Source organism: Zalophus californianus, chromosome 3 (genome assembly GCF_009762305.2).
Source record: "Zalophus californianus isolate mZalCal1 chromosome 3, mZalCal1.pri.v2, whole genome shotgun sequence".
Taxonomy (NCBI): domain Eukaryota; kingdom Metazoa; phylum Chordata; class Mammalia; order Carnivora; family Otariidae; genus Zalophus; species Zalophus californianus.
In genome coordinates, this window is record NC_045597.1 from 117,325,557 (window position 1) to 117,342,535 (window position 16,979).

Genomic DNA, 16,979 nt, shown 5'->3' on the forward strand with positions numbered 1-16,979 from the left:
AGCACCTACCATAATACAGTAATGGCTAAGGTAACTGTGTGCTTAATATTTGCCAGATGCTGTGCCGAACTCTGCATATGTTCTCTTATTTAATCCTAATTATAAATCCCATAAGGAGTATAATTATTATTTCCACTTTACAAGTTGAAGTTTACAAAGGTTAATCCACCAGAGTCATGCAACCATTAAGTCATAATGTAAGTGAAGTCAGACACACACTGCGCTTAGCCTCTTCCCGGCACTATTTGCTTAAGCCAGGCAAACGTATCAAATTCAAATTTTGTTTTAAATTAAATGTATATGTGCCTATCCTCAGAGTGGGCTAGGTGAGCCTATATAAAATTCAGTTATGATTCGGCATGAATTCAGGAAACTGAGCTGGGTAGGCCCTTGCAAATAGAAGAAATGTGAAAGTATATGATGATGTTTTTCCTTTTTTTTCTTAACCTCTTCAGGGCAAGAGGACTGGGACAGCTCATTAGAGCTAAGAATATAAAAACGATTGGTGATTTGAGTACTCTTACAGCATCTGAAATAAAAACTCTTCCTATCCGTTCTCCAAAAGTGTCCAATGTAAAAAAGGCTCTTAGAGTCTATCATGAGCAGCAGGTAAACTTAGATGTTCTAAATCATGTATAGATAAATGATCTCACAGTAACAGTTACAGAAGTTGGTAGTCTTGCTTACTCATTTTATGCCACCTTTTCTTCCCTTCCCCCACAGGCAGGGTTAACTTAAAAGATCACTTTATAATTCCCCAGAGAAGTTTGCTTCTTGATTTTGTACCATTTTGTGTAATGCATCTCTTTGTTCTTTGAGTTCTCTTCTACCCTCTTATCTCATTCATTTCCACCAAATTGGTGATTGGTTCCATGGCTGCTATTCTAAAACCTGGATGTTCAAATCTAAACATTATAATAAAAATCTTGCAGATGTGTAGTTAACAGTATTTCAATTTTGATGTCCAACACAGCTGTAACTAATTTTTCTTGTTCTCATTAACTTTTTGCACATAAATATTTTGGGTCATAGCCATTTTTCAAGATCCTGATAAAAGCCAAGATTCTCCACCCCTAACTCCCAATAAAAATATAAGTGGAGAACTCATATCATTTCAGGATTCAGACTGTATTGAAACCTAGACCTTTATGTGTCCATTGAAATTACACAAAATTACGAATAAACGAAAACAGGGTATGTTAAAGCTTGAATACCAATGTTTATATTAGAATTTCCGAGACTGGAGTTTGCTAACTACTGAAGACTTCTGCTGTTTTCTTGAAAGTCTTCGATTTAAAGATTATTAAATATTTGTAATCTTTAAAAACTCTTTTAAGAAACCCAAAGATTATATTAGTAATTTTCAGTCTCATTGACTTGCCTGCTGTGGACCTTTCATAAAGATCTGTAACATTTTGTGGGATCATATAAGCTGTGGTCTTTTGTGACTGGCTTCTTTGAGCATGTTTTCAAGGTTCATGTGTATCAGTACTTCATTCCTCTTTATGGCTAAATAATAGCCCTTGTATGAATATATAACATTTAGGTCGTCCATCAATTGCTTAACATTTAGATTGTTTTTACCTTTTGCTCTTATGTACACTCATATACAAGTTTTTGTGTGGACATGTTATTCTTTCTGTTGGGTGTCTACATAGGAGTCGAATTGATGGAGCCATCAATATGGTAACTAACCTTTTGAAGCTAATACTATTTTCTCAATCACTAATCAGTAAGCCTGGGAACACCTTTCAAAATTGTATTCTTTTTTTAAAAAGTCCATACGTTTTTTAAGCTTGGAAATCTCTGTCTTGGATTTTCTTATGCTCCTAAACTTGGGAAATATAGTGTAATTTTTTTGGCTACCATGGCTATTTCTTGAGAAGCCCATTATAAAATATTATGAACTCCTAACCAGCTTTTTGAGGGAACAGAAAACACTTTGTAATCCCTTTTGTGTGTGTGTGTCATTAGTAGACCTTAGTTTCTTAACAAGATTTACTAAGCTAATAGTCATGTGATGGGCTGGGAAACGTTATGTCACATTCTTTTCCAGTGCTGGTGATGTTGGTCCTTTTAAAAGCAACTTTCAGTTTGTTGGTTTTGTTTTTGTTTTACTGGCCTGTGTATAATCAAGGTAAAGTCTCGTGGACTAGAGGAGATTCCAGTTTTTGATATTTCTGAAAAAACAGTAAATGGAATACAAACTAAATCTCTCCCTTCTGATGAAGAAAGACTTGCCTCAGGTATGTTTTAGCAAAGCGGGACAATTTTATTTACAGGATAGCTGAGTTTGATTATATGCTTCTAGTTTTAATTTGACCATGCTCTGTTAATTTGATAAGGTTTTTGGGGTTTTTTTTTGTTTTTGTTTTTTGGGGGTTTTTTTTGGTGCTAGTGGCCAAGTGCTTGAAAAAGTAACTGGTATTGACTCCAAGTATGTCTAGTTGTTTTTCTCGAGCTGTCAACTGCTACTCAAGTATATAAACTAAACAGTGTGTTCCAGTTATGCTGTTAATAAAAATGAGGTATCCTGGCTATTTCTTTAATGGCACTGAATAAGTTATGGTGTAGATTTTTCTGTTGCCTTGTTCTCTTGAGGAACAGCAGTACCTCAGCCTGCACATTCAGCTTAAATCTTAGGCACTTAAATTTTTTATTAACTTAAAAGGAGATACGTACAACTTAAGTTTTATCTGGAGTAGATTAATTGTGCTTTTTTTCTTTTTCTTTTAGATTTAATTGATCCTGTTGCTTTGGAAACTCCATTACCTAAAAATCTTGTGGCACAGATTAGTGCACTTGCCCTTCAACTAGATTCTGAAGATCTCCATAATTATTCAGGAAGCCAGCTGTTTGAAATGCATGAGAAACTTGGTAGCATGGCGAACTCTATAATAAAAAATTTGCAGTCACGTTGGAGGTCACCAACCCATGAAAATTCTGTTTAGTATTTTAAGAGAAAAGTGAAGGTTTGTTTTTTTTTGTCCAACATCACTGGAATTGTGATCATAAAAAAGGTTCTGAAATATAGCACAATTTCAGACTGAATGTTCACAAAGTTGATAACATTTCAAACCCTGAAGGGCTGTGACTTATGTAAGTTCAATTTTGTAAGTTTATTATGTAATATTTTTGTTCATACAATAATTTCTTGGCCGCTATGCATAGTTTTTCAAAAATTTAAATATCTTACTGATATGTGGAAGCGAAAACTAGAAACAAAAGCATTTTATTCACACATCTTAAACTCCTACATATTCTGATGAAACATTTATGAAAAATGAAAAATACCTTATTTTAAGTAAGTAAAATTCAACATTTCTATTTGGAATTTTTTGCTGAACTGATAAAGGTGTTTATACTTTTTTTTTTTTTAATTTATATTTGTTGTGCCTGAGGTTTAAGAAATTTGTTCACCTTAAATGACATGCAAAAGAATTGGATCATTTTTTCCGCAGATGTCAACTTTGGACAGCTTTCAAGAAAAATACCAAAAGCTGCAACTTTTGGGGTTAAAATATTAAAGCAGAACATAACTAAAATTCCATTCATTTGCGCAGCAACATTTGCTTGTGAAAATTTAGTCGTATGAGACGTATCATACTCATTTTAAAATGCACGACTGTATATTATGTATAGATTACAATGTTTTTAATTTATAAATTTCAGCCTTTGTTAATGGCATGAATTTTTCTGCAGCTACTTGTGAATACCTTTGTTTAATAGAAACCTATTTTGTATATATTAAATACTGAGATACCAGTATTGACAGTAGAAGTGCTTTGTGGGCTTGCTGCAGATATTTGTAGGATTCTGTATCTACAAATACAAATAGTTTTGTACTTAGTGGTCTTAGCAACAACATGAGTTTATTTTCTAAAGTAACCAGAAGGAGTTAAAGTTCTAGAAATGAGAAAGTGTTACATGAGAACTTCGTTATTCATACCCATTACTTTTGCGGGGGGTGCGGTTTGGAAGGAGGGTATCAGCCACTAGAAAGCTTCATTACATTTCTTTTTAATGGAGAGTTAGTTTGACTATTTTTGTTACAACTTGGACTATATGAAATCTAGAAATTATCTGTTCTTTTCACCTACACCTAAAGCAAACTTGGAAGAAATTTGAAACTGTTCTTTTGAAATATGTATGTTTTGCCTGTTTTTAAAAATAGGGTGTATATAATTAAAACATTTGTAAATTTTACCGACTAGTATTAGTGCCTGACTTCCCATATTTGTTTCATCTCTTTACAGTGAGAATATATCATTTGCTCTCTGATTAGAATGAGTGAGTGACCGTCACAGTTTCATACTTTATTCAGAACTAACCAGCTTGAAAAGGCACACATTCTTAAGCAAGTTACAGAAAGTTTAATTCTTGTGTTTAGTTAGTTTTTATATTCAGAAGGGGACCACCCGCCAGCCAGAAAAGTTGGTGTCTTTTTCATAATTAGAAATCCATCATCATTACAAATATTTTGGGGGGGGGGGTTATAAGTTTCATGTCCTGTCCCAAGGTTGGGTTTAAAGGAAATTCTGGGACCATAAACTGAGGATTGTAGCTTGAAGAAATAACTAAAAATAGAAACTTGTTAACAGAATTACAACTGGTTTATATTGCTTCCCATTTCCCAAATTATATTTTACAGTAAGAGGCACATAAATCTTTAGTTAACAGGTGTAAGAAGGAGTATGTACATGTGTTTGTATGGAGTTAAAATTGGCTTATCTCATGACTACATCTTCTTAATGTTTGTGTGAACTAGCTGGTGAAATGAAGTTCTTGAGAACAAGAAGAGCATAGGAGAAAATGTGACTAAAGTGATTGATTAGCATTTACTTAAATCACTGATTTTGATAAAAGCACAAGTTTAATTTTCAAATACTGTGGTTGAGCAAGGATGTGTTTAAAAATGTTACTTGAAGGCAGAAACCAGTTTGCTAAATCTTCATTGTTGATATAGTTGTTAAGTGTATATTTGAGGCACCTTATTTTTAATATTCTTGCCTTAAATTTTTCCCTGAATGATTCCTAAATAGCAAAAAATATTAGTTCTCCTTGATCAGATTCAGTATGTTTAACTATTAAAATTAAATCAGTTTTTTCAATATTTTCTAAGGGTTAATAAAACAAATGGCAAATATTAATAAGAACACTCAAATGTGATTTCTTATTTTATGCATTTATAAAAAGAATCTAGTTGCTTGCAGAAGCACAGTATAATTTCTCATGTTCCAAAATGGACTTCATATGGTGGATTTAAGTTTTCAGTGTTGCACTGAGCCATTGTCAAAGATGTTATATTTGAACAAGTTTGAAAGCCATTGTTAAATGGTATGGAGCTTTTGCTCAAATTCCATATAGTGTAGGATGAATCAGGTTTAGTGATAATGTTATCGGGTAATATAGTCAAAAATAAGATTTAAATCTGAACATGATAGTTTCTGGCATTACTCATGGATTCTTTTCTTTACAGCTTGAAAGTAGTCAGGGATTCTGTTATATATTTTAGAATCAAGAAAATGTTAAGGAAATTGGGTTATATTTTGCCTAAAATAAAAGTGGCAGGGCAAGAAACAAAATTAGGGGAAAATTGGAGGTGTGTGTGTAAAATATACAATTAAGAGTATTTTTTTTAAGATAAAGGAATGACAATAATTAAAAAGTGCAGTTTTAAAAACCTTTGTTGGAATTTAACAAAATATGAGCTTAAAAGGGTTCACATTTTACCTTAATGTCATTCTTTCCAACATGACTTTATAATCCAGTAAGAAGGGCATAGTTTCCATCTCATATTCTTCTTTATTGATTTTCAGGGAGATGATTTGCAGCTAGGCTAGAAGGCCATAAAATAGCAGTTACTGACATTATTAGGCTAAGATTTTGGTGGGGGAGAGGGAGCTGTTTGCACATTAGCACAACCCATGTCTGTTTTATCCCTAAACCATCAGAAAGGTCTTACACATTGTATACAAGTGTTAGAGTTTAAGTTTTGACTTTTAACACAGTGCTTCTCAAACTTGTATGTATATATGAAAATGCAGATTCTGATCCAGCAGGTCTGAGATATGGGGCCTGATAGTTCATCTCTAAAAGCTCCCACATGACCCATACAAATGCTGATGTCTATGGATTGTATTTGTGGTGGTTAGGCCTACGAGGCTTCAGGCTGTGAATTAGGTGATAACACAAGTGGGTTTAAGTCCCAGGAATTATTGCCACAAAAGATAAAATTTAGTGTTTTTTTAAATAACTTCTTCAAGTTTATGATTGGGGATGCCGACTAGTCTTGAAGGCTTCAAATTAGAGTTCAAAAGTTTCTCAAGAGTTAAAGGTAGAATTTTGTCTCATTTGGAGCCTTTTTTAGATCTGGAAAATTTATGGTTTGGGGAGGAAGATTTACGTTTTTAAATAGGCAAACAGTTATCTTATGTTATAAAGAACCTTACTAAATAGATGAGACAATGTGAGCCTTTTTTAATGAATAGTGTATGTGGATTATGTCCTCATTTTTTTTTAAATATAAAAGTACATTTTCAGATATTAGAAATATATTTAGTCTCTAAATAAATCTTGTCTTCTAAGTTATGGGGCTTCATTGAAAACAGACTACCTTAAGATTAACTTGGCAGTTAAGTTAGCAGTACCCACATAAGCCCTACCTGACAGATCTGACTTGTCATTTTAGTAAAGACCTCTGGTTACTTTGCTGTTACATTGTTGAAATTTTCTATTTCATCTTAAAATGGTGTTTGAAAGACAGTTGAATAATTTGATTCTCTAAAAATGAGTTTTTCTCAGCATTCTGTTATGTTTCCCTCACATGTTTTAAATACTCTTTTCATAAGAATTGTACTCATCCAGAGCACTTAAGAAAATGTAGCTGGAAGTTAAGTAATGGGGTTTTTTAATTGATTTATCAAAATTTGTTGATTGCTTGATTTATAAAACAAATCTGGGCTTCGGTTTGTGATGGTCCAGTTAATATGATATGTTTATCATATGCCAGCCTTTGTATATTGCTTTTTGAAAGTATTAAAGTCTGAGTCATTAGTGTTTGAAATCTATAGCTATTTAATAGAGTAGTAGTCTAACAGAATTGAATGTTCGTTCATTTCTTGGAATAGAATGTTAAATTTTATAACATGGTCTTAACCATTTTTTTCTTTATATACCAAGCCAAAGAACAGTAAAACCAAACATGAAGTGCCAAGCTGTAAATGCTTACTCTTCTGAAGTATACCATTTAGAAGAAAAGATAATCTCTCCCTTTACCTGAGAGTATAAGATTGAAGGCAATATTTTAAATTGATAGCACATGGAATTAAAAAGTATGTAGCTTTTTAGTATAGGGACAGTCATATAAACTTTGAAAATAGCTGGCAGGTATCCTATATATAAAACAGTACCAGAACTGATACTCATAAATACCCTGAATAATTGTGTAAAATAGACATCATTTACAGGTCACCTGTCAGGCTCGGTCAGTGGTGGAGCATGCAACTCTTGATTTTGGAATTGTGAGTTCAAGCCCCACATTGGGGGTAGAGATTGCTTAAAAATAAAATCTTTTTAAAAAATAAAGTATACATTATTTAATATCCTGCCCCCCAAAAAGGAGTAAATAAATTCCAATAATAGAATTATTTCTTAAATGAGTAAGTTGCATATAACTAGAAAGTTCACCTTCAGAATAAAGTCATGGAATGGAAAATGGAATATAGCATAATAGTTATTTTGATAATTGAATAATTAGCAAGTGTCTAAAGACATTTTTATTTTTGTAGAATGGGAATTTTCTAGGAAATGAAAATAAGAATAGTGAATTTTGAGTACAGAAACTGAAATACGGCAGTCTTAACCTAGTAAGTTGTTATGAACAGGTCAAAAAACTACAGCCTGCCACTTATTTTTTATACATTCTCTGAGGTAGGAATGGTTTTTACATTTTCTAAAGGGTTAAAAAAATGAAAAGTAATATTTTGTGACACATGGAAAGATGAAATTAAAATTTTAGTGCCAGTAATAAGGTCTCACTGGGACACAGCCATGTTTATTTACATAAAACCTTTGGCTGCTTTCCTGCTGCAGTAGCAGATTGGAGTAATGTGACAGACTGTATGGCCTGTTAACACCTAACATTCACATATTTATTTGGCCCCTTTGTGTTAAGTTTTCTGATCCCTGTTACAAAGGGTAGGTTTGTTCACACATGGCATGTAAATCCAGTTGATCATTTGCTTCTACATGGCAAACAGCGATCTTGCTTCCTTAAGTCCTTAATTTCTATTGCTGTTACTTAGATTTTACTTTTGCAAAAATGTGTTCCCCTGATTGCGTTTATATCTTAACTTTATTGCTCAAATACACATATACTAGGAGATACTGGTACTTTTTAGGTACACTTTTTTTCTCCTATTTAAACTCAAATTACAGTAATGTGTTTACCATGGATGTTAAGGGACATTGATGTGTGAGGGAAAGGCATCTGGCACTCAGTGGTTCGTCATTACCTGTGAAATAAATTGGGAGTTGAGGGAGTTTGCTTTCTGTGTTGGTGGGGAATCAGTTGCTTTCAATCTTATCAACACTACCTCCTATGGATAGACTTGACTAAATGCACTTAGACAAGGCTGAGAGAAGCCAAATCAGTCATTCATTTGCCCTACGATATTTTTGTTCCCACCACTTGATAGAGAGCTTAGTTTTACATTCAAAGTGTTTATATTTGATAAGTCGAATGATTTAAGTTAAAATTTCACAGAAGTACCTGTTTATTACTCAATTAACTGCACTAGTATTTGGGAAATAAGGATGTGGTCAGTATTATCTGTGTAATGCTTTATACAATGTTTGAAGCAGGTAGACCAATACTAAAAGTGTATTTTCAGGTTTATTATGATTGGATTGAGGGAGAATCTGTCTTACCCACAGTAAAACTTTTCATGATCTATTGAGTTAACTGTTATTACTTGCCAATTGAAACTGGATATTGAAACATTTCTAAAGAAATGCACTTTAATCTGAAATAAAACTATAAAAACTAAGCAATTCTGGCACTGTTTTTGTTTGTTTGGTTTGGCTTTGAATTGAGTAAGATTAGCATAATTCACATAACATTAATGAACACCGTGACCCTCCACAGACACATGAGCCATTCTTATTTTAAGACCCATTGTAGCCATAGAAGAGATTCTCATATTCATAGTTTATGGGTTCCACACACTTGTAGATCCATACATCTAAATTAAAAATGAAATAGACTTAATGATCCTGACGAATACTGCAACAAAGAGCCACAAACTGTTAACAGAAATTCGTTGTCTCACAGTTCTGGAGGCTGGAAGCCTGAGACAGTTGTTGATAGGGTTGGTGTTTTGTAAGGGCTGTGAGGAAGACCTCCATGCTTCTCCCCTAGCTTCTGGTGCATTGCTAGCAATTTTTACTTTGTTGACATGTAGAAGCTTCACTCCAACCTCTGCTTTTAGCTTCACATGGTGTTCTCTGTGTATTTGTCTAGATTCTCCTTTTTATAGACACCAGTTGTATTGGCTTTGGGCTCATCCTAATGACCCCATTTTAACTAATAACTTCTGCAATGACCCTGTTGACAAATAAGGTCACATTCTGAGGCCTGTGGGGGTGGGGGGTGGTGGTTAGGGCTTGTGGGGACCTGAAGAACCTGTAATAATTTCACAAGAGTAGCATTGGGTAATACCATGAACCACTAGTCATCAAGGGAATTGGGTTGTAGTGCTGACTCTGACTCCAATATAACTCAGTTGCCAATTGATCTCTTTTATAACCTTTTGCAGATGGTATAAACAGCTAGTCACTGAGGATCTTTGCAGCCGTAGGTCGTCTAAATGTGTGGTAGTGGATATTTGTACAAAGGACTTCCCTGGTATCACTGTATTGATGGAATGGGGGTCCAAGCAGAAGTCTTGAGGTTGGATGAGCAGGAAAATTTGAACCCTGGATATGGATTGTCAAGTGTTTTAAGGTGTGTCAATTTTTAAGATGTGATTAATAGAATTCATTTTAAGGTAATGGGAGGAGAATATTGGTAGGGTAGATAGAACAAGATTAGTCATGAATTGAAAACTTGTGAGGCTACAGGAGGTGGGTATAGTAGGATTCTCTATTTTTGTGTATGAAAAATTTCCAAGCTTTTAACTAAAAGCCCTAGAATTAGATAAAAATTGTCTGTAACAGCAACTGCAGAGTATGCTTTGGCAGGCTTAAAAAGTGAATAGGAAATTTTAAAATAAAACATTTATTATAACTGAGACAGCATGAACTTTGTTCCCAAGGTTGGAAAAATAGCACACAATGGTATTGCTACATTTAACCTGGATTTTTAACCCAGTTTAAAGGACAATTGAAGACGGGAGAGTGGCCATCTCTCCTACCATTAAGATGCTTTGGCATGGCCTGCCTTTTTCATGGGACTATGAAGTTTCATAAGGACACAACAGTGTTTGCCTCATCACTCTAACACCAGCATCTAGTGTGGTGCCTGGCACACAAATGTGGTTTCAGCATTTACACATGTGTGCACAGTTTCCTCGAGAGAGACATTAGGAAGCTTGAGGACAGTTTACCGTCTTTGCCTTGTGCTCTCAACCTACTGGCTGTAGATTAGAAAGATCCCCTGAGGTTAGGATTCGATCCCATAGCTACTTGTTTATCGTAAGTTTAATTTTGAGTTTTGCAATAGTGAATTTATAAGCTATTTCTAAATTTAAATTAGTACTTAAATTAAGGATATTTGGGGAGGCCAATTACCTACTTTCCATTGTACTTAGCCCCTCTCAGGCCACATTTCCCCTGAGTGGAGGAGCCAGAGTGACAACTCATTTTTAAAGCTTCCTCATTTTCCATGGGCTCCCTCCCTAGATACCATTTTCCATAGGGCTTCCCCAACACCGTGCATTACAAAAAAGGAAGCAAATTGCATTAATAAGCAGATAAATAATAAATTGGTATTGAAAATAAATGCAAATTTTTTCCTTTTATTCTTTTGATTCCAGTATAGTTAGCATGCAGTGTTAGTTTCAGGTGTATAATTATAGTGATTGAACAATTCTGTTCATTACTCCGTGCTTCTAATGATAAAGGTACCCTTAATCCCCTTCACTTTACCAATTCCTCCCCCACTCCCCGCCCCAAACAACCTCCATTCTGAAAATCACTTCTCAATAATTACGAGTCTGGTTTTTGTTTTTTTTTTTTGTCTCCTTTTATCTTTGTTAGGTTGTTTTGTTTCTTAAATTCTACATATGTGTGAAATCATATGGTATTTGTCTTTCTCTGACTTATTTCACTCAGCATTATATCCTGTAGATCCATCCGTGTTGCTAATGGCAAGATTTCATTCTTTTTTATGGCTAAATAACATTCCATTATATGTATACCACATCTTTATCCATTTTATCTATCGATGGATGCTTGGCTGCTTCCACAATTTAGCTGTTGTAAATAATGCTGCATTAACGGGTGCACATATCTTTTCAAACTAGTGTTTTCATATTTGGGTAAATGGTAGTGTGATTAGTTCCATTTTTAATTTTTTGAGGAACCTCCATACTGTTTTCTGTAGTGGCTGCACCACCAGTTTGTATTCCCACCAACAGTGTGTAAGGGTTCCTTTTTCTCCACATCCCTGACAATGCTTGCTGTTCTTGCGGTTTTTATTTTAGTCATTCTGACAGGCGTGCGGTGTGAGGTGATATTTCATTGTAGTTTTGGTTTGCATTTTCTAATGATCTGTGATGTTGAGCATTTTCTCATGTGTCTGTTGGCCATCTGGATGTCTTTGGAGAAATACCTGTTCATGTCTTCTGCCGATTTTTATTTAGATTGTTTTTCTGGTGTTGAATTATATAAGTCCTTTATATGTCTTAGATACGAACCCTTTATAAGATATGTCATTTGCAAATATCCTATTCAGTAGATTGTCTTTTACTTTTGTTCACTGTTTCCTTTGCTGTGCAGAAGCTTTTTATTTTGATGTAGTCCTGATAGTTTATTTTTGCTTTTGTTTCCTTGCCTTAGGAGACAGATCTAGAAAAATGCTGCTACGAAAAAAAAGTTGCTACAGTCAGTGTCAGAGATACTGTGTGTGCACCCTTCTTCGAGGATTGTTATGGTTTCAGGTCTCACATTTAGGTCCTTAATCCATTTGGGGTTTATTTTTGTGTATGGTGTAAGAAAGTAGTCCACTTTTATTCCTCTCTATGTAACTGTCTAGTTTTCCAAACACTATCTCTTTTTTTTTTTTTTTAATTTTTTTATTGTTATGTTAATCACCATATATTACATCATTAGTTTTTGGTGCAGTGTTCCATGATTCATTGTTTGTTCATAACACCCAGTGCTCCATGCAGAACGTGCCCTCCTCAGTACCCATCACCAGGCTAACCCATCCCCCTACCCCCCTCCCCTCTAGAACCCTCAGTTTGTTTTTCAGAGTCCATCATCTCTCATGGTTCGTCTCCCCCTCTGACATACTCCCCTTTTCTTCCTCTCCTGTTATCTTCTTTTTCTTTTTTCTTAAAATATGTTGCATTATTTGTTTCAGAAGTACAGATCTGTGATTCAACAGTCTTGCACAATTCACAGCGCTCACCGTAGCACATACCCTCCCCAATATCTATCATCCAGCCACCCCATCCCTCCCACCCCCAACCACTCCAGTAACACTCAGTTTCTTTCCTGAGATTAAGAATTCCTCATATCAGTGAGGTCATGTGATACATGTCTTTCTCTGATTGACTTATTTCACTCAGCATAACACCCTCCAGTTCCATCCACGTCGTTGCAAATGGCAAGATCTCATTCCTTTTGATGGCTGCATAATATTCCATTGTGTATATATACCACATCTTCTTTATCCATTCATCTGTCGATGGGCATCTTGGCTCTTTCCACAGTTTGGCTATGGTGGACATTGCTGCTATAAACATTGGGGTACACGTACCCCTTCGGGTCCCTACATTTGTATCTTTGTGGTAAATACCCAGTAGTGCAATTGCTGGATCGAACGGTAGCTCTAATTTCAACTGTTTGAGGAACCTCCATACTGTTTTCCAGAGGGGTTGCACCAGCTTGCATTCCCACCAACAGTGTAGGAGGGTTCCCTTTTCTCCACATCCCCGCCAACATCTCTCGTTTCCTGACTTGTTAATTTTAGCCATTCTGACGGGTGTGAGGTGGTATCTCATTGAGGTTTTGATTTGGATTTCCCTGATGCCAAGCGATGTTGAGCACTTTTTCATGTGCCTGTTGGCCATTTGGATGTCTTCTTTGGAGAAATGTCTGTTCATGTCTTCTGCCCATTTCTTGATTGGATTATTTGTTCTTTGAGTGTTGAGTTTGATAAGTTCTTTATAGATATTGGATACTAGCCCTTTATCTGATACGTCATTTGCAAATATTTTCTCCCATTCTGTCGGTTGTCTTTTGGTTTTGTGGACTGTTTCTTTTGCTGTGCAGAAGCTTTTTATCTTGATGAAATCCCAATAGTTCATTTTTGCCCTGGCTTCCCGTGCCTTTGGCGATGTTTCTAGGAAGAAGTTGCTGCGGCTAAGGTCGAAAAGGTTGCTACCTGTGTTCTCCTTTAGGATTTTGATGGACTCCTGTCTCACGTTTAGGTCTTTCAACCATTTGGAGTCTATTTTTGTGTGTGGTGTAAGGAAATGATCCAGTTTCATTCTTCTGCATGTGGCTGTCCAATTTTCCCAACACCATTTGTTGAAGAGACTGTCTTTTTTCCATTGGACATTCTTTCCTGCTTTGTCAAAAATAAGTTGACCATAGAGTTGAGGGTCCATTTCTGGGCTCTCAATTCTGTTCCATTGATCTATGTGTCTGTTTTTGTGCCAGTACCATACTGTCTTGATGATGACAGCTTTGTAATAGAGCTGGAAGTCCGGAATTGTGATGCCACCAGCTTTGCTTTTCTTTTTCAGTATTCCTCTGGCTATTCTGGGTCTCTTCTGGTTCCATATAAATTTTAGGATTATTTGTTCCATTTCTTTGAAAAAAGTGGATGGTATTTTGATGGGGATTGCATTGAATGTGTAGATTGCTCTAGGTAGCATTGACATCTTCACAATGTTGATTCTCCCAATCCATGAGCATGGAACGTTTTTTCCATTTCTTTGTGTCTTCTTCAATTTCTTTCCTGAGTATTTTATAGTTTTCTGAGTACAGATCCTTTGCCTCTTTGGTTAGATTTATTCCTAGGTATCTAATGGTTTTGGGTGCAATTGTAAATGGGATAGACTCCTTGATTTGTCTCTCTTCTGTCTTGTTGTTGGTGTATAGGAATGCCACTGATTTCTGTGCATTGATTTTATATCCTGCTACTTTACTGAATTCCTGTATGAGTTCTAGCAGTTTTGGGGTGGAGTCTTTTAGGTTTTCCACATACAGTATCATATCATCTGCAAAGAGTGAGAGTTTGACTTCCTCTTTGCCGATTTGGATGCCTTTGATTTCTTTTTGTTGTCTGATTGCTGTGGCTAGGACTTCTAATCCAAACACTATCTCTTGAAGAGACTTTTTCTCATTGCATAGTCTTGCCTCTTTTGTCAAAGATTAATTGACTATATAATCATGGGTTTGTTTTTGGGCTTTCTATCCTGCTCCATTGATATATGTGTCTGGTTTTCTGCCAGTACCATACTGTTTTGAGTTGAAGTTTCCTGTTTTGCTTAAGCGTCAGCCACTAAAGATGAATGGATTCTCTCCATCTCAAATCCAAATATCCCAGGAAGGTGATCCAGTGGCTCAGCCATTGGGAAGAATTAGGGAGGAAGAATCTGGAAAGATCATGGCAGCTTCTCCCCATACTGCCTGATAGGGCTGGGGATGTGTAGTTCCCAGTGTGGTTGGGTATTAGCAGCCAAATGGTCCAGTTGTTCAGACCCCTTAGCATATACCTCCCAAACTGTGCTTTTCAACGCATTCCTTCTCCTCCCCAGACTCCCTTCTGCTTCCATGGAGTCTAAATAACTCTCCTCTTCCCAAGATACACAAATACAAAGGTGTTGACCATTTCCTCTGCAAAAAAAAAAAAAAAAAAAAAAAAATCCTTTGGCTATTTGGGGTCTTTTGTAGTTCCATTCAAATTTTAAGATTATTCTACTTGTGTGAAAAATGCTGTTGGGATTTTGGTAGGGGTTGTGTTAAATCTGTGGATTGCTGGGGCGCCTGGGTGGCTCAGTCGTTAAGCGTCTGCCTTCAGCTCGGGTCATGATCCCAGGGTCCTGGGATCGAGCCCCGCATCCGGGTCCCTGCTCTGCAGGAGGCCTGCTTTCCCCTCTGCCACTCCCCCTGCTTGTGTTCCCTCTCTCGCTGTGTCTGTCAAATAAATAAATAAAATGTTTAAAAAGAAAAAAAAATCTGTAGATTCTTTGGATAGTAAGGACATTTTAACAATATTTGTTCTTCCAATCCATGTGCTTGAAATCTCTTTGAATTTGTGTCATCTTCAGTTTCTTTCATCAGTATTTTACACTTTTTATTTTTATTTATTTATTTATTTATTTATTTATTTTAAAGATTTTTATTTATTAATGAAAGAGAGACAGAGGGAGAAGCAGGCTCCCAAGGAGCAGGGAGCCCGATGCGGGACTCGATCCCAGGACCCTGGGATCATGACCTGAGCCGAAGGCAGATGCTTAACCATCTGAGCCACCCAGATACCCAGTATTTTACACTTTTTAGATAACAGGTCTTTTATCTCCTTGGTGAAGTTTATTCCTAGGTGTCTTATTTGGTGTAATTGTAAATGGGATTGTTTCTTTAATTTCTCTTCGTGCTGTTTCATTGTTAGTGTATAGAAATGCAGTGGGTTTCCGTATATTGATTTTGTATCCTGTGACCTTACTGAATTCATTTATCAGTTCCAGTATTTTGGTGGAGTCTTTAGAGTTTCTATGTATAGATCGTGTCATCTACAAATAGTGAAAGTTTTAGTTCTTCCTTACCAATTTGGATGCCTTTTATTCCTTTTTCTTCTCTGATTACTGGACTTCCAATATTATTCAACATAGTGAAGGTGGTTGGAGTGAACATCTTTGTCTTGTTCCTGACCATAGGGGGAAAGCTCTCTTTTTCACCATTGAGTATGATGTTAGCTGTGGGTTTTTCAGATACAGCCTTTGGTATGTTGAGATGAGTTTCCTCTAACCCTACTTTGTTGAGGGTTTTTATCATGGATGGATGTTGTGCTTTGTCAGATGCTTTTTCTGCATCTGTTGAGATGATCATGTGGTTTTCATCCTTTTCTCTTGTTGATGTAATATGTCATGTTGACTGATTTGTGAATATTGAACCACCCTTGTATCCCACGAATAAATCCCACTTGATCGTGAATGATTTTTTTTATATATATTGTTGGATTCAGTTTGCTAATATTTTGTTGAGGATTTTTGCATCTATATTCATCAGAGATAGTGACCTGAAGTTCTCTTTTTTTGTAGTGTCTTTATCTGGTTTTGATATCAGGATAATGCTGTCCTCATAGAGTGAATTTGGAAGTTTTTTTCCTCTTTTATTTTTTGGAATAGTTTGAGAAGACTTTTTTAAAGATTATTTATTTGAGAGACAGAGACAGAACATGAGCAAGGCAGGGGGTGGGGGGATGGCGGGTGCAGAAGGATAAGCAGACTCCCCTCTAAGCAAGGAGTCCGACTCAGGTCTCATGACCTGAGCCAAAGGCAGACGCTTAACGGACTGAGCCACCTGGGTGCCCTTGTATGTAACTCTTTTGCTGCTTCTAAAACTCTCAGTACTTTTGCCGTCTATCATTGTGTGTCTTAGTATGGAGTTCCTTGGGTTTTTTGGGGGACTTTCTTGTGGGTCCTGGATCTGAAATTTGTTTCCTTTCTTAGATTTGGGAAGTTTTCAGCTATTATTTCTTCAAATAAATTTCCTGCCGCCTTTTCTCTCCTCCTCCTGAGATC

At 36.0% G+C, this 16,979-nt stretch overlaps 1 protein-coding gene across 6 annotated transcripts in view; it reads left to right on the forward strand.

The window, feature by feature from the left end:
* Positions 1-7,880, forward strand: part of RIF1 (replication timing regulatory factor 1) — a 63,576-nt gene extending 55,696 nt beyond the window's left edge. For all 6 annotated transcript variants that reach the window (XM_027589141.2, XM_027589145.2, XM_027589146.2 and 3 more), the window contains 3 exons: positions 456-609; positions 2,138-2,246; positions 2,737-7,880. In XM_027589141.2, the coding sequence (XP_027444942.1) occupies positions 456-609; positions 2,138-2,246; positions 2,737-2,951 (478 nt within the window). In that variant the 3' untranslated portion in view covers positions 2,952-7,880. The remainder of the gene's footprint in view (positions 1-455; positions 610-2,137; positions 2,247-2,736) is intronic.
* The last annotated feature ends 9,099 nt before the right edge of the window (positions 7,881-16,979 follow it).